The following is a 26,342-nucleotide window of genomic DNA, read 5'->3' as shown; positions in this document are numbered from 1 at the left end:
AACATGTGGTTGTTGCTGCCCTGCACGTGGCTGGCTTGGGGCCCTCCTGCTGTGGCTTGGAGGGAGCTCCTGCAGGCTGATCAGGAGCTAAGCCAGCTGCATCCTTGCTCCTTTGGCAACCTTCGCTTTGGGGTGTCCCTGTTAGGCCTGGAGGGCTGTGGAAGCTGCTCGACGTGGGCAGGCTTTTGCATGCAGCCGTTCTGGTGCAGCCCTGAAGGCCCCTGTGGGGAGCCCCCAGGAGAGGCGAGAGGCCTCTTGGTCCGCGGAGCTGGGCTGCAGTTTGGCCCTGGTGCTTCAGAAGCACTTCTCCAGGGAGGTCCCTGTTGGCCCTCCAAACTCGAACGGCCCCAGAGCTGAGCAGCAGCTGGTACTGTCCCCCTTCCCTTGGCGCCAGCTGAGTGCCAGGTGAGGCATCCCCTGGGCTTGCGTGAGGCCAGGTTGCCTCTTCAGCGAGGAAAGCGAGGCAGAAGGGTCTGGCCTGAGAAGTGCCCAGGCATCCTGGTTGGCTGTGGCACACCCTCTAGCAGGGAGGGCAGATGCCGGCGTCCCCAGAGAAAACCAGCAGAAATGCTGCTGCAGTTCAGGTGCGCGAAGTCCTGATGTGGCCAGGTGCTTTGGGAAGTGGAAGCGCAGAGGTCGCAGCACACGCATCCCTGCCCCGTGATGGTGTCCCCAGAACTTGCTCTGGTGCGCTTTTAATTCAGCTGAAAGCAATATGCGAGGAGTCGTTCTATTAGCTGTGTTTAATTACTTCCATTTAATTTTAATGAATTCTATATATCCATTAACTTTAGCTTTCCCTCCATCTCACTTCTTTGAGCAAGTCATGCCTGGTATATATGTATGTATGTATGTATGTATGTGCATGTTTATACAATTCAGAAGCCACCTGTTTCAGCAACTCTTTGCAGCTTACAATTTAAAAAGTAAGAGAAGGATTTAAAAAGGGGGAAAAATCATGAGCAGGGTGAAGAAAAACATATAAAGCAGGCAAACAAACAAACAAACATCTGCAGAGTTCGACCATCACCCTGCTGCACACCAGGGAACACAGCCAGGTCCTTAACAGCTTCCTGAACATCACAGTGGGAGCCACCTGGATCTCTGGGGGAGATCCTTCCGGAGGGCAGACGCTGCAACAGAAAAGGCATGCCCAAAACCTGACTGAATATTGCTGCCGGTCTTGGGCAGGCCTGACGGGGAGCCTCGGCAACCCAGGCTCAGAGCCGCTGAAGGACCAAGGCCATAGGATCACAGGCCGAGAGGACTTTTAGGGGCCCTGAAGAACATCCAGCCCAACTCCTGGCTCAGTGCAGGCGCCCACCACTGCCTCATCCCACCTTCTCTCTAAACAGCTCCAGTGAAGGAGAATCCACCGCCTCCCAGGACGATCTGTTTCATGACTGTTAGGAAAGTTTTCCTGATGTCCAGCTGAAATCTCCCTCCCTGTGATTTGGCCCCCTTGTACCTTGCCAGGTCTTCTGGGACAGCAGTTCTGCCTCCCCTTCTCTCCAGCAGCCTTCGGGTGCTTAAGACAGCTGTCGTGGCTCCCCACCATCTTTTCCAGGTGAAACATCCCAGGGCCTCCAAGCCATCCTTGCAGGTTATTCTTTCTTTCCCTCATTGTCTCGATTGCTCTTCTTTGGACATACCCCAGTTGGTCAGTTTCCTTCCTAAAATACGGAGGCCAGAACTGGCTGCCGTATAGGCGCTTTCTGTCCGATGCGGAATGGAGGAACGACGTCTGGATGCAGGAAGTTTTTTGTCCGCTGCCTTTTCCTTCTTATTGGAAATGTTCGCAATTGTGTTTTGTGGTATCTCCTTTCATAGAAACATTCCTTCTAAACTCTTTCTGTTGCGCACCTTATCCTCTTGGTGGCTGACCTCTGGACGTGCTCTGGTTTGTCTGTGTCCTTCCTGAAATGTGACAACCAATTGGATGCCATATTCCAGGAGCATTCTGACCAGTGCAGAAGAGAGAGGAGCAGGAACTTCTCTGGATCCTGCCACCTAGCTTCGGTCGATGCAGCTGAGGATTGGCTTGGCTTTTTCTGCAGTGGCATCGTTCACTTGGCTCCCGTCCAGCTTATGCAGAAGCTTTTCACGGTATTCTGCTGCACAGAATTATGTGGTATGGGAGAAGCTTTCCTGTGTATGGGACGTATAAGGAAAAAGGACAGAGTTTGAATGTATGCAAAATGAACCTTGTAGCTATTCAGGATAGCAGGAATAGATATGAGCATGTGAGCATTGCTAAATTAATTCCCACCTGCAGTGTGGTAGGAAGCTCTTATGATTCAAGCCATGATTCATGCCAGTAACAAGACAGGTTGTGGCAGATGGGCAAGCTGGCCTTTTTTGAGCTAGTGGGTTGTTTGCAAGTTGGGCTAAAAAACGTCAGGCATGGTTGAAAGGTTACCGCGTTTGAAGTCCTGTTTAATAAAGGCAGAGCGCTGCATTGCCCATTAACGGTCCCTGTTAAATTCAGCAGGGTTTACTTCTGAGCTAAGAAAGTTGTAGCACTCCCTTCTTCCCAAGCCAGTGGAGGATCCTGATCTTCTGGATCCAGATAAGAAAAAGCCGGGTTTTGCAAGGGATCTCTCTCTTGATCAGAACCTGGGTTTCCCCACGGGATGCTGATCCAAGGGGGCTGTCACTGCCCCACGTTCCCTCCAAGTGGGCATCCATCTTCAGTTATTGGTGACTAAGCGAAGGGAACCCACGAAGCCCAAACGTGGAACTTCTCATAGACCTTCTAGCACGATGAACCTGTGAAGGAGAATGCCAGAGGTTTTTTTCCTAAATTATCGTGTTCCATCCTCAGGGGAAGTGTGGAAATGCTACTAGAGGCTCTCCTTGCAAATGCTCTTGTGGCGCTGAGTGTCATCTAGGACAGAAGCATGGATTATATTTTAAGAAATAGCAGCCCGCTCCTTCTAGCTCGGTTCTTTTATTCCTGCCCCGTGTCCCTCTTTTGTGGGGAGCCTCGGACGGAATCCCATCTCAAGGCAGGCAAACCGAAAGGTGGAACCCCGCCCCCCCCCGAGAAGCCGGAAGGGAGGGGAGTAATGCTTCCTCTCCTGGGGAGCCCCTCGGCCCCCCATCTCAGGGTGGAGCTGCGGGGGGGGAGGAGGAGGGGAGGAGGTCTCATGGTGTGGACAGGCTTCTGCGCCTGCACCGTGGACTGTGGTGCATGCGTGGGGAATTGCGTGTTCCCCCCTCTGTTCCCCCCCCATCACCTTGCTCTGGTCTCAGCGTCTGCTAATAGCGCTCCCGGGCAGAGGTCTGGCCTTCTCGGATTATTCTGAAAGAAGCCAGGTGAGTTGTCGACCGTATGGAAGTGATAAGAAAAGCCGTGGAGGTGGGCTTAGCTGAATTGGTTGGCTTGTAGATTCATGGAGTTGGAAGGGTCTCCGGAAGCCAAGTGCAGGGCTCCAGATTAGAGCATCCCTAAGCCTTGGACAGTCCGTGGCAGGAGAACCCACCACCTCTCTGGGCCACGGGCTGCACTCCTTTTTCAGAAACCCTAACCCTGCCATTCAGTCCGATATTTGCCTTCCTGAGATAGAAATCGTGATTCCGTGTCCCGCGTTCTGGGAGGAGAGAGAAAAAGATCCTGTGTTTCAGGCACTGGAAGGGCATTTTTGTACTCCCCTCCACCCTTCTCTTTAAAGACGAAAAGGCTCCTCAGCCTCTTTCCACAGGGCTTCATTTTTAATCCTCTCACCATCCTTGCTGCTCTTTGAACCGTTACCAAGCCGGCTCCCCCCAGCGTCTCTGGATTTGAGAGTGTTTCCTAAGTGAAGAAAATTGTGTTTGTCCTTGTTAAATTTCATTCTGCTACTTGCAGCTCAATTTTCTAACCTATCAAGATTGTTTTGAATTTTTTTTTCAGTCTTATAGGGCTTATTATTTATTTTTTTGTACCCATCCCCCGGCTTCAGATTCTCAGCCCTTTATAGTCATAAAATATGAAAATAAAAATCCTTGATGCAAAATAAACATGCATAACCATATAAAACACTTGTAGTCGTTTTAAACATTATAGAGCACCAAAACAGAAAGCAAAAACAACCCCAGAATAACTGTTTTCAGTATCAGAGGTATTAGAACACCTCGATGGAGAAACAGCAAATCTGCCTTGCTGGGGCTCCGCCTCGGCCTGACTCCTCCCGTCCGTCGTGCCCCAGCAGCTCCAGTCACAGTGGCGTTCTCTTCGGTCTGGCTTGGCGTGGCAGCATAAAGTTAGACATTTATCTTTTGGTCGTTTGTTTGTTTGTTTGTTTGTTTAAAAGATTTATATGGCCGCCCCTCTTAAGCAACTCTGAGGGCTCACAACAACAATAAAACCAATAAATAAACCATCATAAAACAATAAAAACAGTGAAACAATAAGACAAAAACTCTGGGCCATAGTCTGGCCCGTCCCCTTGGGATGCCCCGCAGCACGCTCAGCTGCCCCCCTTCCATACTGCCAGCCTGTCCCATCCTATCCCAGCGCCTCGGTGAAAAGCCAGCTCTTAATGGCCTTCCGAAAGGCTAGAAGGGTGGGGGCCTGCCGAATCGCCGGTGGGAGGGTGTTCCACAAGGTAGGGACAGCCACAGAAGAGGCACGCTTCCGAGGTCCCACTAGAGGGCAAGGTTTCAGGGAGGAGACCTGGAGCGTGCCCACCCTGTCGTCAGCATATTGATGATACTGCAACTCAAGGCGACCCGGGTTGCCGGAGCAGGAAACAGACTCCATGAGGAGACTCGATCTAAGCTGGGCTGAGGTAGGCTCTAGTAACCGGGTCTTGTAAGTCTGATGGTGTTTCTGCCCCTTCCCCGAGCCAGGGAGCAGCCGGCCTGAGCCTCTTCCGAGCACTGCCTCCTTTGCCGGAGCTCGAAGGGTGCTTCTGCCCTGCTTGTTTTTGCAACAGCTTTCGCACGTCACCCTTGAAGCTCTCCCCGTGGCTCTCGCTGCCTCACTGATCTCAGCAACTCAGCAACGGAAACTGTCCACCAAGGAAGGAGGGAAGCCATCGTAAAAGAGTAGCTCTAACCTCTAACCATTGCACGCAGTCCACAGGGATATTTTGCTTGATGATGTCAGAGGCCACAAGAGATCCAGAAAAAGCCAGGAGAAGTATGTAACCTCCACCCCCAAGTCCTGACTGGGGTCATCAGCAAGAGCCCCAATACCACATCCACCCCACGCCCAGGCCTGAATCCTAATTGAAAGGGGTCCAGATAATCCCCTCCTAATTACGGTACTCCATAATTGTCCGGCAAATACACTCATTGAAAAAGTGGGGAAAAATTAATTATTTGTTTTTAAATTAAATGTATATGCCGCCCATCTCCCCCAAACGGTGACTTAAACAGAGAAGACCAAACTAATGACAACAGATACAACAACCAGCCTTAGAACTGAAAAGGAAGATACTGAAGTGGTAGCCAACAGATGTGACCCCGGGGGGGGGGGGGACTGAAGGTTCTGTAATAAATGGTGGAACAATTTATCTTTCAAGGCAAGTAGGGCCCCGCTCTTACAACTTTCTGGAAAGCTGTAAAGAGAGCCTTTGGGATTGATTCTGGATCCATCAATGGAAGTTTTAGTTTTATTATAAATATATTGCTTATATTTCAGATTATTCCACCCTCATCATATTTTAATATAACCATAGTAAACCATCTAGAGTCCAGCTGGACCAAGGTGGTGTGTGTATATATGTATGAATAGATTTTTCTCCAGCTTGATGAGGAAGGACTGATGAGCACATCTTGAGGATGTTACTCAAGCCAGCAATGCAGTCATTACTTATGTCAATCAGCCATCTAGCTTACTCGACAGAATGTCACGGCATATCTTGTGAAATGCTTTGCTGAAATCAAGGTATATTATGTCTGTAGCATTCCCATAATCTGTTAATGAAGCTACAGAGATCAGGTTGGCTTGGCAAGATTTGACAAAGCACCATATTGTTTTCCAGGTGCTTATAGATCAATCTTCTTACAATTTTCAACATTTTAATGATTTTTTTTCATTATGCACATTAAATTTGAATCTTGCAAAAATAATTGCATATAACTGATGCCAGAATAAAAAAAGCAGGACAAATCAATAAACCTTATATCCTGGATAAGCTGGTGATCTCCTTGCCTCTAGGGGTTTGACCTGATCCCCACAGATCCGTTGCTGGGTAAGGCTCTCTTGTCATGTGCCAAACTCTTTCAAGACACACTTACGGAGCTGCGTGAGGAGAGGATCTGCCTTCCTCCTGGCAGGTGTGAGACTACAGAGCTTAAAATTAGGCTCTTAATTGCTTGTAATGAAACTGTGTGGGATTAGCTGAAGAGATCAGCAGATTTTTTGTGAAGCTAATTTAGTCCATGTGACATTTGGTGCTAACACACAGCGAGGGATTGGGGAGTTCAGGGAACTGGCAGGCTGCGGGGGGGTGTCCTGCCCCTCCCACCCCCCAGGTAGGAAGTGGCTGAAGTTCCTGGCAGAGTTGTGAAGGCCCTGTTTCTTCTCTGATGTTCTTCAAGCTGTGGTTCCACCCATTGGTAGTTCTGTTCTTTGGGCTACTCTTTCTCCCAAGAGAAGGGATCGGGCCGGGGTGGCCCTCTCTCACCCGGCCCTTCGCTTCCACAGTGGCCACCTTGTGCCCACTGGCAGGACAGGGCAAAGCCACCCTGCTCCCTGGGGTTGCCAGCAGCGGTCCATTTTCCTGTCTTGCCCAGGCTGCTGCTCCCTAGAGGTGTAACCAGGGCGGGGGGTTCCCCTTCTCCAGAGTTCCCTTAAGGGAGGCGTTTGGGGTGTTCTCCTGCCTTTGGGGTCCCCCAACATGCCCAGATTGGCTGGCCAACAGAACTGTCCTTGCTGAGTGGTGGTTCCTGCCTCTCGGGGTGGCACTTTCAAAGCCCGAGCAATGTAGAAGTTTCGTTTTACCACGCAGAAATGCTGGCATGATGATGCTGGAAGAATATCGCTGGTTAGGGTTGAGTCCGCAGAACAAGGCAGTGAATCTCCTCCTTTTGGTGCTTTGCAGTCTGCTCTGCAGATCATGAACAGTTCTTCCAACTAGATCAAAGGGAGGCAAAAACGCTCATTTTCCATAGATTGATCAGGAATGTCTGTAGTGAGAACGTGGTTTAGGGCAGAGACTGAACCCGCCGTCACTTGCTCATTTCTGATTCAGTGAGAAAGAAATCCCCAAAGCCTCCATCTGATGATCTTTGCGCTCCACCTGTCTTTTTTGGTATTTCTCTAATATAGAATCACCCAAAGTCACCTCTCCTTTGAGGCAGAAGAACGGTTGATGGTCTTATGAAATCCCGTCCCATTTTGTACACCCAGCCTCAGCAGATAGGGCCTCCGAGCTGGGTCTCGATGCACCCGCTGATTAGCCTTCTGCTATTATTGATACGTAAGTGTGCTTCCCTCCCAGCTGAGGGCAAGTGAATGAAATGAGAGGATCAGCGAGTGCCCAATTGTGGACTGACTGTTGCAGGACGACTCTGATCCGATAACCTGAAGGGGCCGCCATCTTCCTGATGCCCTCTGTGCGCAGCTTCAGCTGTTGGACTGGCAGTGGGGAGAGCCAGGTTCGAGTCCTCCGCGGCCACTGAAGCCCCCTTGGTGATTTAGGGCCAGCCCCCTCAGCCCCATGCACCCACAGGATTGTTATTGCAAGGGGGGTGTGGAGGAGGGAATGCTGTGACTTTCACCTGGAGAAAAGGTGAGACAGGAGCCCACCCATCGATCCAACTTATGTTATAAAGGCTGGCAGGGATTGGGGCAGGACGGTGGGAGGCCGGCAGCCCCAGGAGCAGCAGCCATGGAAGGAAGGGACCAAGGAGGTGGAGTGAAAGGGTTAGGGTTAGGGCAGGGTGCGTTCCTGTTTGCTGCTGCCTGGACCAGGTGCCAAGGTTGGGGGGGGGAGCTGCACCTCCTGGCCGTGGAAGTCCTCCACTGGCACCCAGGCCCACCTTGCTGAGAGCTGTCCTGCTTCGTGCTCCTGCGTCTTCTCCCAGTTCCCTCAGAGCAAGCTTTCCTCTCAGCCCCAGGAGAATGAGGGCAAAAAGATGCCCACAAGCATGTTAGGCAAGAATTGATCATGTTGTGCTTGTCTGGGGCATTTGTCCTGTGAAACAAGATGGGCTTTGGCCAAGGTTGTTATAGTAACTGCCGAGATTTCTTCCAAAGAGCAAATAGAACACAAAACCATTCATTGATTTATTTTTCTGGGTCTTCATTCAGAAGAGCAGAGTGTACCATGTAGATGGGCTGCAAAGAAGAACTGGTGTTAAGTAATTTGGGTGTCCAAAAACATGCTAATGATGAGGCGAAATAGCCCCCGGAATGCTAAGCAGAGCGTTCTGGTTTGGCTGTCCTTTTCATATGAAATTGGGTCATTTTCTTGGCTGCTTGGTTACCATTCTCTTGCCTGGCTTGTTAACAGAATGAGGTTAGTTCTTAGAACTGGGAGGGAGTCAAATTTCCTTCCCCAGATCTTGGATCACCCAGTCACATTTTGCCTCCTGTTGCTCCCTGATTGAAAGCGTTTGTACCACTGCAGGCGAGCTGTCTTAGGGCCCCTTGCCGCAGTTCGGGTTGCTGCCTTGGCTGGTCTTTGGGTAAAGTCTGGCTTACAAGGTGGTGTAGGGAACCCACTTGTCATCTGAGCAGTGGTCCGGCACGGGATGCTGCCCTTCCCTGGGTCCCAGAATTTCTCCGTTCCTCCCCGTCATCTCCCACCGCACTGCCTTGTCTCCTGTTTGCCACGCTTTTCGACAGGGACAGACCATTTCCCCCACCTGACCTCCTGCATGGTCCTTAGGCTGCAGTTCCACCCTCCTCAGCTGGCCATGCTGGATCCCAGTCCTAAGAAATCTGGAGGATGCCAGGCTGAGGAAGGTAGTCCGGTGAGACGCTACATGCGCTCTTAGTAGCAATAACTTTTAGCAGCAATCACTTTACGCAGTCTAGCTCTATTCATGGAATAGAAGACAATTGCACACACTCCCTCTATAGTTAAAAATCTTTAAAAAAAAATCTCTGCCTGCCCGATGCTTCAGCTGAATTCCTGCTGCTCTCCTGCTATGGCTGCCCTTCTAGATCTCTGCTTGAGGTACAGCATCTTCATTTGAAATATGGGAGAGAGCATATGCCTTAATTTGTTCCTTCTTCCTCTTAGGAAGATCCCATGGCCTGGAAGATTTCTGTAGATCTGGGGTGATTTAGGGTGTATACCTTCTGTTTCCTGAAGGACAAATCTATTTAAGGACTGAAGGACATTGAAGATTTTGAAGATTTGTCCAGGAGCTTGTATTGACCCAACAATCTAACTGAGCCAGGAAAGAATTCTGGATTTTTATGGTTCTGCTTACTTTCTGTGGTCAGCTGCGGTTCTGTGTTTCTCTTCAGCCATTTGAAGAATCACATCTCAGTTCTCAGGAGTGCCCTCGTTGGACTGTCTGTTTCCATGCAATGCTGAGATGTCTCTTTGTCCAGCAGAACAAGACAAGAGAGGACAGCTTTGGGGGCATGAAAGAAAGGGGGATGTTGATGTGGATGGAAGGGGATCTCCACCAAGGGGTTCTGAAATCTGGCCACTTCCAGAAGGCGGCCACCAGGGTCTGCACACTTGACGTTTGAATGACCCAAGCAAGTGGTAGGGGTTTGCAAAAAGAAGTGGTCCTTCAGACAACCCATCAATTATTCTGTACCCTACACAGATATCAAAAACAATAATTTAACATCATTTATATTTGGTTGCTTGTCCAAAAGTAATGCTGGATGAGAGAATATGAGTAATCCTTTTTCTGTCTTTTTCCCACTTGGCATCAAATGACTCATGTTAGGAGACCAAACTGTAATCAGATTAATCAGCAGAACTTTGACTTATAGGTAAAAAGTGGCCTCTAAATCAATCAGAAATGGAAGGATGCCTTGCTGTGAAAACTCCTGTAAAACAAGGGCAGTTTCCTCCCTGCTGAATCAGATTCAGAGCTGGGTCAGATTCCCCCCTGCCCCCCCATATTCCTGAGATGGGAGCCTGTGGGCCTCAGCTCAGCTCTGTAACAAGGCTGCAGCAGAAAGGCATTGGAAGAGTGACCCTGCCCCCATAACAGATTGCCCTTTCAATGCCAGTTCAGCTGCACTGCCCTTCAGGCCCCGGGCCCTTCAGTACATTGCTCCTCCTTTCCCCTTCAAAAGAGGAGCCCTCGTGCGCCCGTGCTCTGAGCCTGTTCAGGATTAATGTGCTTTGTGTGCCGAGGAGGACTGGCAGTTGAAGCAAGGCGTGCCTTCCCAGGTCTCGGTGGCATCTCCGGAAGGGGGCCCTGGCTGCCAGTCAGAGCCAGTGGTGCTCAGCTGGTTGGCTGGTGGCCAACCTTCTCCTACCTTCACAGTCTTCCTTCTTTTTTGGGTCCCGGGAGCCGATTTTCATTTGCTGCATGTGATACCCTGCCATCGTATTATTTTATGATTGTTAGAATGGAGTGGCTGAAAAGTCATTTGGTGAATCAGCCTTGGTGTCACCCCAGCTTCTAAACTAGCCCCAGCATGAGGGGTTTCAGGAGGGCCCGTTGGGGACGCTGTTACCCAGAGACCGGCCCTGTTGCCTTTCCTCTCAGGATGGGAAGGAGGGGTTGCTGGAGGAGACGCGGGGGCCTCCTGGACTTCCAACTCAGAGGGAAAAGGAGGGCCTTTTGTGGGGCTTCAGAGGGTCTTCCTGAATCTTGGAGACCAAGCGGGCTGCAGTTGAGAGGCTTCGTCAATTGCTTTCAAGCAATTGCTGCCTTGAGCGCTGGTGAGGGAGGATTTACATGCGTTAAATACATGAAATAAACCCTCACGCTGGAGCTTCTGTCTGATTTGGGAAGAACCACTATGAATTATCAGGCTGGATAAGGGAGAGGGAAGAACGGCACCCGTCTGCTTCTCTTGCCATCGGCCCTGGCTGCACACCCCCCCTCGGGTAGCTGGCCATGGCTGGCTGGTAGTTCTCTCTTCTCCAGCAAGACACATCCAGTTTCCTTGAAAGAGAAGTCCAGGAGATGCCTTGCTGAGCTCTGGGCTGTGGGCCGATTGCTTCAAGCCTCGCCAGTGGTTGCTTGGTGCCCCTCTTCCCCGAGGGTCAGGCCTCTTTTGCAGCGGGCACCCTGCTCTACCTGCAGCCCCTGGAGCCAGGCAGGGCCCCCAAGCTCCCCTCTCTTGCCCATCTGCTGGCCAAGAACATTGCCCAGAAGCGGGGGCTCTGAGAGAAATCTTCTGATGGGAAGTCCAGAGGTCTCAGGCATCAGGGGCCTCTCACGCATCCCACGGTCCCGCCTTGTGCTTTCAGGATGCGTCTCTTGCACTGAGGATAGTGATGGTGCTTGTTGTCTTTTTGCAGAGTCGTCTCAAGGAAGCAGTGCAGTTACTGGAAGATTACAAACATGGATCTCTGCCACCAGGAACCACCAACCAAGAGGTGATCAGAGTGAATGAATCTCGGCCGTTTCCTGTATGAGAGTTACAGGCCTACCGTTGTAGTCTCGGGGCCAGATGTTAAGTAGCCCTGCTTATGCGGAGGCCAGGCGTGCATCCGTCACACCCAGTGTCCCTTTCTGCCCTATGCCCCAATAGTCCCTGTCCCATGCAGCATTGCCACAAAGCAGCCGCCGACTGTCTCTCCTCAAGAACAGTGGTGGTGTAGGGTTTGTAGCATCGTGCCAAGGAAGACGATGCCTTTAAGGAAGAGTGCTCTCTTGCTAGATCGAAAAGGTTCAGATCGTGGGACCCCAAAGGAAGGCTCTCTGATAGGGAATGCTCCCAGCGTAGCCGCCAAATATTTCTTTCGAGTATTTCCATTTGATAATCATTGATCCTGGGCTTGAGCGTTTCATATTTTAGATTCCATATTTGGCATTATTCGATAGTTGACATGCAGTGGCACTTAATGTTTTGGCAGCGTTTGACAGCTGATGAGATTCCATATTTCACAGATGCCAGAATCAAAGCAGTCAAAAGATGCAAGAGATCTAAAGCACTTGAGTTCTGAATTCTGAAATAAAGATTTCAGATTCAAAACCTGATTGGTGGATGCAGAATTCTGGAACGTCTGAGATTCTGCCAAGTTTTGCTTTGCTCTGATCTGTCCCCTCCAGGACCAGCCACCTCGTGTCCTGGGCATTTGCAGGGCAGGACAGCTTTCCCCACACATTTGGCATGTGGATGTGGAGGAAGTCCTGGCCAGCCATTCCTCCCATGGAAAGTAGATGCCCTTGAAGAGGGAACTAGACAATTGTGTCCAGCCTGTGAGCCAACTTGGTTGGGGAACACATTTGCTCCTGTATTGTGAGTCCTGACTCCATTTCTGGAGCTGATGTTACATTGTCTTTGTGAGTGTCCACTCTGGTTAGTTTTTCCCCAACTGGCCTCTTCAAGCATTGGATTGCAGTTATCGTCCGGGCTAGTGATGGGAGCTGTGCTCCACACATCTGGAGGGTGCCAGGTTAAAGATCCAAGGGCTACAGAGGATTTTGGAGGGAGGATGTGGAGCATAGTTTTAGAAACCAAGGAGGCCCACCAAGGAAGAATATTCTTTATGCTCATGCGAGAATGTCTAAGGACCCTCCTTCTATCTACTTGTCTGTGACCGTAATAAATGGAATTGAACTGAATCGAACTTTCTTACGTCTTGGAGGGACCAAATCACAGGAAGATTCTGCCAGTCTCTTCCTGGGATTCAGATTCCAGCAGGATTAAAACAGAATTCCAAAATCTCCCCCAAATAAAACACGTTAAGAGTCAAAGTGTGGAATCTGAAACAATTAATTCTCCATTTAGACCCTGTGGAATTTTGTGCCACCTTGGTGGGTCATCAGGATGACAGTTCAGCATTGCATTGAGTCTGGGGGCTGTCCTGGTAGCCCTCGGTCCCTTCTGTATCTTTCCACCAGAGGTTCCAGCCCTCCATTCAGGAGTCCAGAACGTTCTTGCTCCCTCCAGAGACTGCCCTCGGCCTGCCACCTCGTGCGTTTGGAACTACTCGCACGGCAGCTGTGTGATGTGCATCCCTCTTCCTTCATTCAAAGCCTTCCTTACATCTTGCTGTTTCTCTGCATGATGTCTCTGTAGTTTCCTGGGTGATGGATAATCGATGCCCCTTTGCTTCTCTCGCACGTGGCTGACATATCTATGCTCAGAAGCTAAACAGGGTCAGGCCCTTGCTACTTGGATGGGAGACCACCAGGAACTTCTAGAGCTGTAAGCTAGCCTGGGAAGTTGAAGAAATGGTAATAAGCCACCCCAGGAATCAAGGGTGACTCCAAGGAGACCCATAATATTAATAACAATAGTAATGTATGATCAGGGAACAGGTTAAAGCTTCAGAGGAGGTGGACTGTTTTATGAGACGATGAAGGCAACTGGGACAGTCATTCTCACAAGTAGTCACTGCCACCAGAACAGTTCATCTGACATGTGAAGAAAGATTGTGTCCCCAAATGCATTCACAAAGCTACCGAGAAGAATATTTGACTCCTTGGAACATTAACTCCTGATGGTGGTTTGGTTTGTTCCTATCGCTGCAGTTCAGGTGGTGGCCTCCCAGTGCTTAAATGCCAGGTGGATTAGACATTGGCAGTGGAGAAAGCATTTTGGAGTCTCTTCTTTATTTTTGGTTTCCTGACAGGAGCAGGACAAGTGGTGTTCATTGGCAACCTCTCCCAAGGACCTGTATATACTGTACATGGCTTTAACATGTGAGTTAGGCATTGGCAAGAGCTGTGCTAGGTGGGAGTGGAGACTTGTCTAACCCATCACCCTCTTTTCATTGGTGTCCAACCAGATGCCCCTCCCCAGAAGCTCAGGAAGAAGGTGAGAAAGTGCACCCTCCCCTTTGACACCAGCACTAGTCTCTTGAGATGTGTGAAGAGGCCCTTTGGAAAGTCTAGAAGTGAAGTGTTGTGCCAGCCAGGGTGCCATCTGCTGTCTTTGCAAAGATGCTCCACCAAGATGCTCTGCGTGATTGTGTGAGAATCCCAGGCTTCTCTGGACTGATCCATCTTCTGCTTTCTTCTGCCCTGAGTTATAAATTTTTCATATATAATTTTTATTAAGAATGTTGATTAATTAACTAAAGAAAAGATAATAGAAAGAAGGAGAAGAAAAGGAAAAGTAAGAATATAATAAAAAAGAGAAAAATATATAAAAAAGTGACTTCCAACCTTCATCACAACAAGAATAAACAAATTTAGTGACTCCTCTAACATTTATCTCTTCATCCCATATCCCGTCTCTTATCTATAAACAAATCCATAAAACATCATCTTTTCAGTCCTGCTGTCAGCACAAAGTCCATAAAGGTTTGCCAGAATAACAGCATATCTTGTTTTAACCTTGATCAAATAAACCAAACTTATATTCCTTCCTTTTACTTCTAACAGTCTTAATCTCTATTTCATTCAAATATCGTAATAGGATTTGATTTCTCTTCATTTCTTCTTTGCCCCATTGCAGAGTTCTTCAATCCAATAGGAAAAAATTATCCAGGTCACTCTCTTGGTTTGTCATTTGTATTTCCCTTTTAAATTTTAATACCTCAGCCGGTTTCTTTTGTAGTTCCAGTGAAACCTCCTTTTCTAAGTCATTCTCTTGGCCTGTCAGTTGTAAATCCACTTTCGATACCATCTGTATCTTGTCAGATTAAATGTGTTCTCCGCTGGTCATTTCTTTGGACAGTCTATCCATAGGGGCTCTGAATAGTATCATGACTGACACTGTTAATATTGTGGCTACTATTCTCTGACTCCCTTCTCCTTCAGTATTTTAATTGTTAGAATGTTTTGCAACATTTTGCAGGTTTCTAAATCTTTCCTCCTCCTAAAAACTTTAGTTCCCTCCATTGTTTAGTTTTTGAAATCATGAAGTTGTGTCTTGTAAAGCCAAAAACAGAATCTATTTCCCACAAGAAGCTGTTTGTTCTTTAAAATTAATTCCAAAATCTTATTCTAAAAGTTTCAATATTCCAATTTTATCTGGACCTTTAGTCCATTTATAACTTTCTAAGATCAAAATCTTATTTAGCTTTTTGCTGTTTATTTCAGATTCTTTACATTCTTAAGCTTATGATTAATTTTTTTTTTCATTCAGGATTGAAGGCAGATTCACCCTGCATTTTCAAACTTGTCTTTCAAAAGGTCTCTAATTGCTTAGAAGTAGTTAATGAGCAATTCCAAAAGTGATTAGAAAGGGAGGTTTGTGAACTTAGTGTCCTTTAAAAGTCTTCACCTTGGCTGTGAGCAAGATGGCTAATCTTGTCATCTCCCGGTGCTCAAACCCGTGGAAAACCTCTGTCCTGCTGTCTCCTCGTGAGGAGCAGCCACCCGGAGCACATGTGGGTGACCTCCTGTCCTCTCCTTATCCAGAGAGGTTCTAAGGAACTAGTCCACTCACCGATTCCTTAGTCTGTGCCACGGTCATTGGGCCTTCAGTTCGTTATACCTCCCCCAGAAGTCCCTGGCCTGATTTATAAACTGAGATTGCCATGTTTTTTCTGGTTGCTTGAGAAGGACCAAGGTAAGAGTTTGAGTCCCATCATCTCTTCCAATCCTTCTTGCTTCATGTGACTTTGCTGGCTGAGATTAGCCAAAGTTCCCAGAAGGGAGAAGTTGTGATTTTTATGACTGAACATGGGGCATCTCTCTGATTTGTTTGCCGTTCCCATGTTCTACTGAAGTCTCCTGGCACGAGATACCACCAATGAGCTGTTCTCCTGATTCCTTCACTGAGTTCTTCCTGCAGGCATCAGATGGAGATTCATCTGGCCTAGATACCAGTTCTTCCACGTTGCTCCTTGCTTTAGCTCTTTCTTCAGCTGTTGCTGAGAATACTTGGGGCTGGCCCTTAACCTGAAGGTATCTGGGGACAGTCCTTGGCTTGAGTATATTGTGGAACAGTCCTTAACATAGACCAGTTATGATTTGAAGTTTCAGGACCAGGTGCCGTGATTGCCCTTGTGCATTTATTCTTTTCCTTCACTGCCAAAACAAATGTAAAAACCCAGCAAGCAGCCCAACAACAAGCCGTGAGTGTCCAGGGAACAGCTTGCCTTGGAAGAGGTGTTACCCGTTCTTCTGCTGAAGGTTGCTAATCATGTTCCTCCTTGTGTTCTGCTGAGGATGGTAACAGGCTGTTGGTGATGGTGGCCAAGGTTTACCCGCAATGCGTGGGCTGTCCCTGGAAGGATGACGCCAGCGCTGCCTGGTCTGTCTTCATGGCTGGGGGGCAACTTCTGAGCTCTAATGCTCAATTCCAGACATCATGCTGATGTCTGTGCTTAATACAGTAGGCAAGAAACAATATCCTGTACTGGCAGACCAAAACAAGTGATGGGCTGAGCAAGAAATTTAAAAACTGGGCCTAACAAGGGCAAGAGCAACTGATAAAAACTTAAAAAAACAAAAATCAAGCAGCATGCTCACTCCCGCAGCTCAGGATGCATCAAGTGGCCTCTGCTCCCTGCATTAGGATGGGGAGAAGGTGTGCACCTAAGGAGTCAGGCAGCACCTAAATCGGAAGGAGGGAGGGAGGGAGGGAGGGAGGGAGGGAGGAAGGAAGGAAGGAAGGAAGGAAGGAAGGAAGGAAGGAAGGAAGGAAGGAAGGAAGGAAGGAAGGAAGGAAGGAAGGAAGGAAGGAAGGAAGGAAGGAAGGAAGACTGAGACTGCACTCTCCATTGTAGCCCATCAAAGGGAGTCTCAGGAATTAGCAAGCTCTGACTTACCATCCTGGGATGTCCAGATGAGGAGTGAGCTGCCTGGGGACCCAACAATGCCTGTTACAAACTCAGAGATTTTGAAGGAAAGAATAGAAGAGTCCCTTTCTCAATAGATTTTGTCAGATCACCTTAGATGACTTCATTAATCAAGACCTCAAGCACAGTTAACCTCAAGAGGAGTTAAGAACTGTTCCCCCTTAAGTCCTGCTATGCTGCCTCATTGTGGCAGGTGTGTGTGTGTGTGTGTGTGTGTGTGGACTTATGTTCCTGGGAGGGATGAGCAAAGAACATCCCAAGTGTATGCCCAGAGTATATGTTCCCAGCAGGATCACCCAAGGTGTGAAGGTTATATTGGGCAGCAGCGATAGAGGAAGATGCTGGAAGCAGAGGATCACTTTAGTGACAGTGGCAAAGGCATCTGTTCATACTGTGTGGGAGAAGGCCATGGTAAGCCACTTCTGTGTTTTTACCAAGAAAACCACAGGGATAGAAAATATACAATGATTGACGATGTAGGGCCGGATGATGGGCCCCTCAGGTCGGATGGCACTCAGCATGCTACTGAGGAAGAGCTGAGCATCGTCCGGAGCACTAATGGTGTTTATGACGTGGCTAGATTAAACCTTCAGGGTGCCTAGTGGCTGATGCTGCCATGCAGGAACAGAAAATCCGAAGCTGCGAAGATAGAATCGCAGTAGGAACGTGCAACGTAAGAAGCACGAACACAGGAAAACTCAACACAGTGAAAGAAGAAATGAAACAACTACAAACTGACATCTTAGGCATCAGAATATTGAAATGGACTGCAGTTGGACACTTTGAGACAGAAGATCATGATGTTTACCACTCAGAACATGAAAAATAAAGAAGAAATGATGTAGCTATCATAGTCAGGAAGGATATAGCACAGACAATACTTGGGTACAATGCAGTCAGTGACCAAATAATATCAATTAGACTTTGTGAACAACCCTTTAATAAGATGATTATACAAGTTTATGCTCCAACCACTGATGGAGAAGAAGAGAAGTTTGATGAGTTTCATGGTCAAGTTTAATCTGAAATTGACAGAACATGTAAGCAAGATGTGCTGCCTGTGGCTGGAGGCAGGAATGCCAAAGTTGGAAATATTAAGGAGGAAGTGTAGTCGAACTATATGGCCTAGGAAACAGAAATGAAGCAGGATAATGGCTTATAAATTTCTGCCAGTCCAATAATTTCTTCATTGCTAACACAGTCTTCAACAACCAAAACAACACCTATATACATGGACATCACTAGATGGAGTACACAGGAATCACATTGACTATAACAATGTTACAAGGAGGTGGAAGAGCTTAATTACAGCAGCAAAGACATGGCCAGGGGCTGACTGTGGAACAGATCACAAACTGTTCATGTGCAAGTTCCAAGTCAGCCAACCAGTTTCCATGGATATGAGCTTGAGCACATACCTACCATTTTCAAGGAAAAAGTCAGGAATCACCAAAGACCTGATTCTCATTGATGGGGAATCAGAGGAACTGTGAAATGAAATAAAAGTTGTAATGGATAAGTGTGAGAAGCTCCCAAAGACCAAGAAAGAGAAGAAAGAAAATTGGTGTCAGAGCAGACAGTGGAAGTTGCCCAGAAGAGAAAGAAGCCAAAGATTTCAGAAAGGAACAGAGAATTTCAGAGGGCTGTTAGAAGAGAAGAGAAGCAGTATTACAGCAACATCTATAAAGACATAGAAGATGGAATGATACAGTGACCAACAGATTAGAAGAGGTCAATCTACATTCAAATACCAAAAAAGGAGACAACAGAGTGTGCAAACTATCAAATAATATCTTTAATTTCACATGCCAGCAAAATAATGCTTAGGGTTATCCAATGCAGATAAGAGCCTTATATGGAAAAGGAGATGCCAGATATTCAAGCTAGCATTAGAAAAGGCCAAGGAACATGAGACTTTATTGCTGATAAAAGTCAAGGCCTTTGATTGTGTTGATCATGTCACACTGTGGAATATGCTTAGAAAAATAGGAATCCTACAACATCTCGTTACCCTCATGTGGAACCTAAACACAAATCAGGAAGCCACAGTCCAGACAGAACATGGCAAAACAGACTGGGTCCAGGTTGGCAGAGATAAAGCTGTATACTTTCTCCTTATTTCTTCAGCCTATATGCTGAATATATATTAAGGGAAGCTGGATTGGAAGAAGTTGAATGTGGTTTTAAAATTGGAGGAAGAAACATCAATCACCTACACTATGCTGGTGACACTACCCTGCTAGCTAAAAATGCAAAGGGTCTGCAAGCTCTAGCAAGAAAAAGTTAAGGAGCACAGGGAAAAAATGGGACTAAAATTAAATATAAAGAAGATCAAACTAACGACAACAGGTACAACAACCAGCCTTAGAGCTGACAGTGAAGATGATGAAGTGGTGGAGAGCTTCTGCCTTTTAGGACTGACTGTCGACCGTAAAGGAATGAGCAGCCAAGAAATACAATACGGACTGCCACCACTTGGTGAAGCAGCAACAAAGGCCTTGAAGAAGATACTCAAATGCTATCATATGACTATGCCTACCAAGATCAGGATCACGCAGGCAATTATCTTCTCTGTGACGCTCTCTGGAAGCAAAAGCTGGACTTGGAAGAAGCAGGATGCAGAGAGTATTGACGCTTTTGAACTTTGGTGTTGGACGAGATGCTTAAGGAGACCACGGGTACCAAGATAAGAAACAGATGGATCATTGAACAAAACAATCAAGAGTTCTCACTTGAGACACAAATGCCAGGCTCAGATTATCATGTTTTGACACGTTATGCAAAGACCTGGCTCTCTGAGAAGTCCATAATGCTGGTACAGGTGGAAAGAAGTGAATGACCAGCAGCGAGGTGGATGGGCTTTTTCCTCCTCAATCTGATTTTCAAAACTTAAACAGGTGCTTGTTTTGTAAAATCAAGTTTAAAAAATATATTTGGGGGGGTATGTTTTGTTGTTGTTGTTATTATTTTCAGATTTTAGGTCCAAAATAAATTTCAGGATTGAGAGAGAATGATTTAAAGAATACTGACTACTGATATTTTGAGCTAAATCACTCCCTGCACCTTTGGAAAATTATTAGTAAAGAACCTTCCACCACAATTTCTTCAGTTGCTAAGCTAAGTTTTCATAGTTGGCAATTGTTTGGTACTATTCACTGAAAGGTAAACAATCATCCAGGAATTTGTAAATCAGGAAAATACATATTTTTATTTTAGCTTAGTGGGACTGAAAAGGATATTTTTACTGTATTTTATATTGTTTTTATTGTATTTTAATTAATATTTATAGTTGTTCTATTGTGAACCACCCAGAGTCACTTTTTTGTGAGGTGGGCGGTATCTAAATTTGAAAAATAAATAAATAAAATATTGCTCATATTTTTATAAACTTTTACAAATAAAATTTTAAAGAGAATTCTGAGAATAACCTTCACCCAGGAACTGCAGATATAAAGCAGTCATCTAACATTTTAAGATTTAGTTTAATAAAATGTCTTTGCTACTGCATTTGTGTATGTGATTTACTTATCATTCAAAATAAGCTATTATATTTGTGATTAGGTACAATTAATTTTTATTATTTCCTAAATTAATACAAGCGTTCTAAACAATGACAATGACAAGCATGAACATATTTTAGTGATTAGATTTTCACCTTTGTTTAAGAAATGTGTGAAAAAGTATAAATAGCAAAATTAGTTTAAATGAATGACATCATGAATGTCTTTTGGAGATTTTTAAATTAATGCTGCCCCTGATTGTACCAGTCCAACCTGCTCAGCAGCTCTCCCTGGTTTGGGAGCTAGTCAGTCTATTCTGTTCTGGATAAATGTGTTTGAAAAGCAAATGTCTGATTAAGTGAAGTAACACGTCTGTTCCGATCAAATGTTAAGAGAAAATGTTGCATAATTGAACTGATGTTAAACCAGTAAAAATGACAGTTTGCCTTTTGTGAAGCCCAGCTAGGGCTGTCATGGGGGCATCCTGAGTGTCAGTAAACTGCACAGAGTCCCACATCGGTGAGTGGATGCAAGCGACAAACGTTAGGTTGGCCTGCAAGGTGGCCTCTAGTTTAGAGACCCTAAACTGCAGAGAATAGCCTGAGCATGTTTAAAGTAAAACCAGGCTTTGGTTGCACTTGGGACAAATGGGCCGAACTGACCGCTACCCTCCTTAATATTAGCAGGGACAGCTGCCTGTGGCTGGCTAACCCTTGCACCCGGAAGCACGCTGGAAGCAGCGCAGCTCATGGAGCAGTGGTGTCACGCACTGAGTAACTAGCACCAACTGCCCGCGCCACTGCATTTTGCACCACTTGGAGCTTCTGAATACTCTTCAAGGGCACCCCCATGTAAAGTACATTGCAGTGCTCCAGTCTGGAGGTCACAAGGGCATGAGTGACAGTGAGCAGGGCCCCTGGTCCAGGAACGGGTGCAAGGTCTGCTTGTTTCAGATACATGATTTAAAAGTTGTAGAAGGAGACCTGTGTTAGTCTGTGGTGGCAGCAAATCCGAAGGACTCGGGTAGCGCTTCCCGGATGTCCGCTTCCCATTCCTTCTGTTGGAAGAGCAGCCTGTTTTCCAATACTCCTTTTCCAGGATCCGCAGGTCCTCTTCCTGCGACTGTCCTACTTCCACTCTTGCTCCTTGCACCGCTTTCCTTTCCTTCTGTGGCCATTCTTCCCCGAGATTCCTTCTCGAGGCTACCAAGCACTGGTCTTCTGCCTCGTGTTCAGAGTCTCTCCTCATCCTTGTATCCCTCACCGACTCTCTGCCTTTCTTCATAAACCATCAACCCATCATGCTTTTGAACTTATGTGCATTCCTTTGCCATGGGTATGTATGAAGAGGCAGAGGCAGATGATGAAAGGAGCCGCAGTCCGCAAAAGCTGATTATTTGTGACATAGACTAACACGGCTCTCCTCCTATGATGTCCAGGGCTCCTTGGAAACTCACCCTCTCCCTGGAAGAGGTGTAGAGGGCCCCTGTTCTACCCTCCCCCAAATGCTGGGTGCTGCTTCCCTGCCAAACTAAGATACAGCCACGGTGCCATTCCCTTTCTAGCAGTTCTCCCCAGATCTGTTTCCCTTTTCTCTCCAGACTTAATTAATATTAGAAAGAACCTTTTCTCACCTGCAGATGCCCCCTGCAGTCCACACAATTGTGTGAGAAGCCCCCCTTGGGAGATAGTTTGGGATCTGCTCCATTTAGTGACCCGCAGCTGAATAATTCCTGCTGCCTAGAGCTTCCCATTTCTAACTTCCGATGGGGATGTTGTGAGGACTAATTAATTAACAGTGGTAAAGTGTTATTTAAGTGCTCTGAATTTTTATTACCTTGTCACTTACAGAACTTGACTCTGCTGTTGCTTTTGCTGTTTTACATCTGTGTAAATCCACTAGTTATAGCAGAGCTCCTCTGTGGTATGGTTTGGTGTGATTAAGAAGAAGATTGAGCCTTTGATTTGCACAGCTGGAGGGCAGGCAGGCGCCTTGCTAGTTTTCCCACCCCAGCTATTCAAGTCCTGATGTCTCTCAAGTCAGCCACACACGTCCAATCATGCGGAATTGCTTGGTTAGCTGGGGTGCTAAGAAGTATTTTGGAGGCCAATTTAAGCACAGTCTAATACACTGAGAGTAAACCAGGCTGAACCTAGTGGAGTTTGCTCTGAATAGAAGGTCATCGTGAGAGGACTTTTTGGAAGAGGCCGCGGTTCGAGCACCCAGTTGGCTGATCGGAAAGAGGAGACTGCCCCAGAGTTTTGCAGGGGGAGAGGGTCATTCAGAGGGTCCCTCCTGCTGACCACCGCTTGCCCCTAGGATTGCCAGCAGGCGGTCTGCTAAGCCTTGCCCAACCTGGTGCCTTGAGGTATGTAGGACGTCAGTGACCGTGCCGGCTGGGATGGGAGTTGGTCCAACCCGTAAGGAGGGCGCCAGGTGGGGAGGGCTGGTCAACTAGCTGAATATGGTGTGAGATGAATTGCAGTTCCATTAAATTTTGTAGTCATGGTCAAAAATGGTTCCCTGAAATATTAAAGTCTTGATTTGGACACTTGTGAGTGGAAACCATCGCGCAGAAGGGCTTACTGGGAAGCCAAAGATGCTGGATATTCCCTGTAGCTTCCTTGTTTACCTGCTCCAGTTTGGATCCTTGGGTTTTTAATGAGACTCACAGAAATCCTGCTTATGTGAGGCTTATATTGTGACACAAGTTTTCTTCTTTTCTTCAATTATTTTCTTGGTTAAGCCACCCACAACCTATTTCTGTGTTATACACAGGGAGCTGAACCACGAGACATGAGAACTTGTCTTCTTAAGATACCGACTGAGATGTCTTCACTCCTCAGCCACAGTGGGGCTCAGCTGTACAATGGGAGCCACCATGGCGCCCCTGATTTTGGAAACATTTTTGATGTACTGCATAAAGGCCCTTGGTTGCTGATAAGGCGGAACCTGAGGGGGCACCTCAAGAAGGCATCTCCTTAAAGCTCAGCAGTCCTTCTAGAATAAGGTTGGAGGGATCCGGCCAGGTGGTTTCCTAAGGAACCGTTGGCTGTGCCTTCCTTCCGTCTGCTGCAAGAGAGCGGGCGCGCTGGCTGGCTGGCTGGCTGGCAGCCTGGGATTCTGCCCTGCTTGGGCCTAGGGAAGGATGAGCCCCTTTCTTGCCCCAAGAGGGAGGCAAAGTTGCAGCTGCCCAGCCCCCATTGTAAGGCAGGGTTGGTTAAACCCCTCCTCCCCTGCAATGGGGTTTGGGGTGAGGTGGGGTCGCCCCTTTCGGCTGCCCAGGGCTGCTCCCTTAGCCTCCACGCAACCAGAACCTGGGAACAAGGAATTTGCATGGTGTGATCTTGTCCTTGCCGCCCCTGTGCTGAAGTCCTGCCTCTCGCGGCGACCTGGCTGCATATGTTAATGAGCGACCTTAACAATGTCTTTTGTTCTTCCAGCTTTGGAGAGCGCAGAAGATAAAACAGGTAACCTGCTCAGGGTCCCTCCTCGATGATGGGCAGCGGCCGCCTCTTGGCCGCACCTTTCAGCTGCCAATGCTGCTCCTGCGGCTGCCCTTGGTCCTGTCGGGGAAGGCAGAGCTCCCCGCCGGGAGCTGGGTCTGCGCCGGGGACTCTGATCTCGGCCCCAAAGTAGCCGGCACGGACCCTGGGGAAGGAAATATTTTCTCCCAGGGAGGGGACACCTTTGCCCTTGGTTTGCCGGCTGCCTCTCCGCAGCGCAAGGGCCTGCGGGGCCGTGGCTCCATGTCGGACCGCCCGGGAGCAGACTCTGCCTTTGGAGGGCCTAAGCCCTTCCGGAGCCTGGGTTGGGAAGCGGGTGGGATTCGGAGTTTAGATACCCACCAGATGCCAGTCAGACTCAGGCGGCAGGACATACGCCGGCAGGAGCCAGATTTTTCTCTCCTCCACCTCCGCCCCCAGTCAGCTTTCCTTCAGCCTGGATGGCTGAGGAGGAGGGGGGCTGGCTCTGATCTTCCCCCAAGCCAAGAAGCAGATCTGTGAGGTAGCTGTGCCCACTTTCACTACATCTCCTTCTTTTGTAGGCCATCATCCACCCGGACACGAACGAGACCATTTTCATGCCTTTCCGAATGTCAGGTATGGCCCTGTGGAGATCTGCCGGGGTTCGGACGCTCGTCTTTCCCAGCCCTCGGTCACTCCTCTGTGCTGTCGGTGCCCCCCGGGCCCTCTCTAGCTCCACTGCAGAGATGCTTCTCCTCCTCGGCTTCGGCAGGAAAGGGCCATAGCCGGCCTGGCCCGATCGCAGAAGCCAAGCGCCCCTTGACCTTCCTTGCACGTCTGGGGCAAGATGCCTCCAGCTCATTGTAAACTACCAAGAGACCTCATTTGGTAAAGAGGGCGTGGATGATGGAATCAGTGACCCAAAGGCGTGACGGGCTCCCCTTGGCTGGCTGGAGACGTTCAGCCAGAGACAGCCATCTGCCCAGAGTGCTTGAAATTGGGTTCCTGCCCTGAGCGTGGGGCTGGACTTGGTGGCCGCAGGAGTGCCTGCCAACTCCAGGGTTCTCATGACGTCATCGCCTTCAGGTGACCTAGGTCGGCTGCAGGTTAACGTGTGCACGTGACACTCCTCAGCTCAGGAGTCGTGTTTCTGTAAATTCATACTCTGCCACCATGTACCCCGAAGTGAAATCCTGTTATTTTGTTGCTTTGGTCATGGAGAAAGTAAAGGAGCAGATGCTCATAAGTCACTAAGAGAATAGTTATGATAACCACCCTCCCCTGTTCCAGATGTACTGGGGCTGGGGCTCCCAGAATGGCCCACGTTTACGCATATTTGGGAGGTGCTCTCAGATCTGGGCTGCAGAACTCTGGGCAGCCGTTGAATGGGAGCCCAGAGGCCGAGCTTCCTGCGTCCTTGTGCCACCCTCCAGTGCTCGTCAGGGCCTTGCAGCCCGGCTAGGGCCCTTTCTGGGAGGTGGGAGAGGGCCTCGGTCTCAAAGCGACGCCTTTCTTCTCTCTCTAGGTTACATTCCTTTTGGAACTCCTATTGTAAGTATCACCTCTGTTCTGCTTCTTGTAGTAAGAAATGCATTTTCGGCTTTGACTTACGGTTCTCCAGCTCAGCTGGGACTTTTCTGAAGGGGTCACTGGCCACCACGAACCCTCCTGGGAGGCACTTCTCTGCTTGCTATTACCGGAGCGCCCGCTTTGCTGCGTGGGGCCGAGAGGAGCCCCATGGACTGACCCTTGGCGCAGTTCAGCGCAGCTTGTGGAGCATCAGCCTCAAAGACAAAGCTGAGGAGCACCCCTTCCCTCTCTGTGACCTTTTGGCCCCGACTGAAGCGGGCTGGCTGCCCTCCGCCACCCGCGTAGCTGCTGGTGGCGGTTAAGGACCAGGAAGGCGGGACGCTTGGCTCCGCCGAAGGCAAGCGGAGGCAGCATCGCGGGGCAGGAATGGAAAAAGAGACCTGCGGGCCAAGAAATGGAATTAAGCCAATGTTTGGGTGCCATTTTGTCTGGGAAAAGTGGGGGTTCCCGGACTTTTTAAGGGAGCCAGCAAGGCCTGGTTGGGGAGGTGCCAGTTTGGGGCAGCCCTGTCCATCTCTGGGTCTGCAACGGCCCTAGCCCCCTCCTCGCCTTCCGGGGGAAGCGTTGGCACCATTGCTGTCGTTCTCCTTGGCGGCTCCCTCTGTCTCGAGTTATTCTGAGGCTGAACATGCCTGGGGAGCCGTTCTGGCCACATTGCCGGAGACATATGGCCCTTCCTGTAATGATCTCTTGAAGGAAGTAATGGCATGATTCCCAGCATAAAGAGGGGAAAGGTGTCCTTATTTATGTTTAACATTTGGGTGGTAATCTGTAATTAACTTTGCAAAAAGTTAAACAGAAATTTGAGTTAGCGATCAGGTTGACACCAGAATCGGCCCAAATCCAGACCTGTCAGAGGAGCTGAGAGCTGTCAGCAGAGCTGCATTTCACAAGCTGTAAATGATAAACTGGAACCTCTTGTCATAAAGCAGAAAAAAGTGATTTTCAAATGTTACATTTTAATTTTAACATTTATGCCAATTGATCTGTGAAATGTA

At 48.3% G+C, this 26,342-nt stretch overlaps 1 protein-coding gene across 1 annotated transcript in view; it reads left to right on the top strand.

Annotated features, from left to right (window-relative positions):
• SFXN5 (sideroflexin 5) overlaps positions 1-26,342 on the top strand; it is an 83,165-nt gene that overhangs the window by 13,416 nt on the left and 43,407 nt on the right. The window contains exons 3-6 of the mRNA XM_088128783.1: positions 11,385-11,462; positions 23,731-23,757; positions 24,336-24,390; positions 25,280-25,305. Coding sequence (XP_087984909.1) covers positions 11,385-11,462; positions 23,731-23,757; positions 24,336-24,390; positions 25,280-25,305 — 186 coding nt within the window. The remainder of the gene's footprint in view (positions 1-11,384; positions 11,463-23,730; positions 23,758-24,335; positions 24,391-25,279; positions 25,306-26,342) is intronic.

This window comes from Python bivittatus, unplaced genomic scaffold, assembly GCF_059951505.1.
Source record: "Python bivittatus isolate LINGU-HERP-01145 unplaced genomic scaffold, Pbiv_v1 ctg000740_np1212, whole genome shotgun sequence".
NCBI classification, from domain to species: Eukaryota; Metazoa; Chordata; class Lepidosauria; order Squamata; family Pythonidae; genus Python; species Python bivittatus.
The sequence above is the reverse complement of the archived record's forward strand: the minus strand, read 5'-3'. Positions and strand labels throughout refer to the sequence as shown.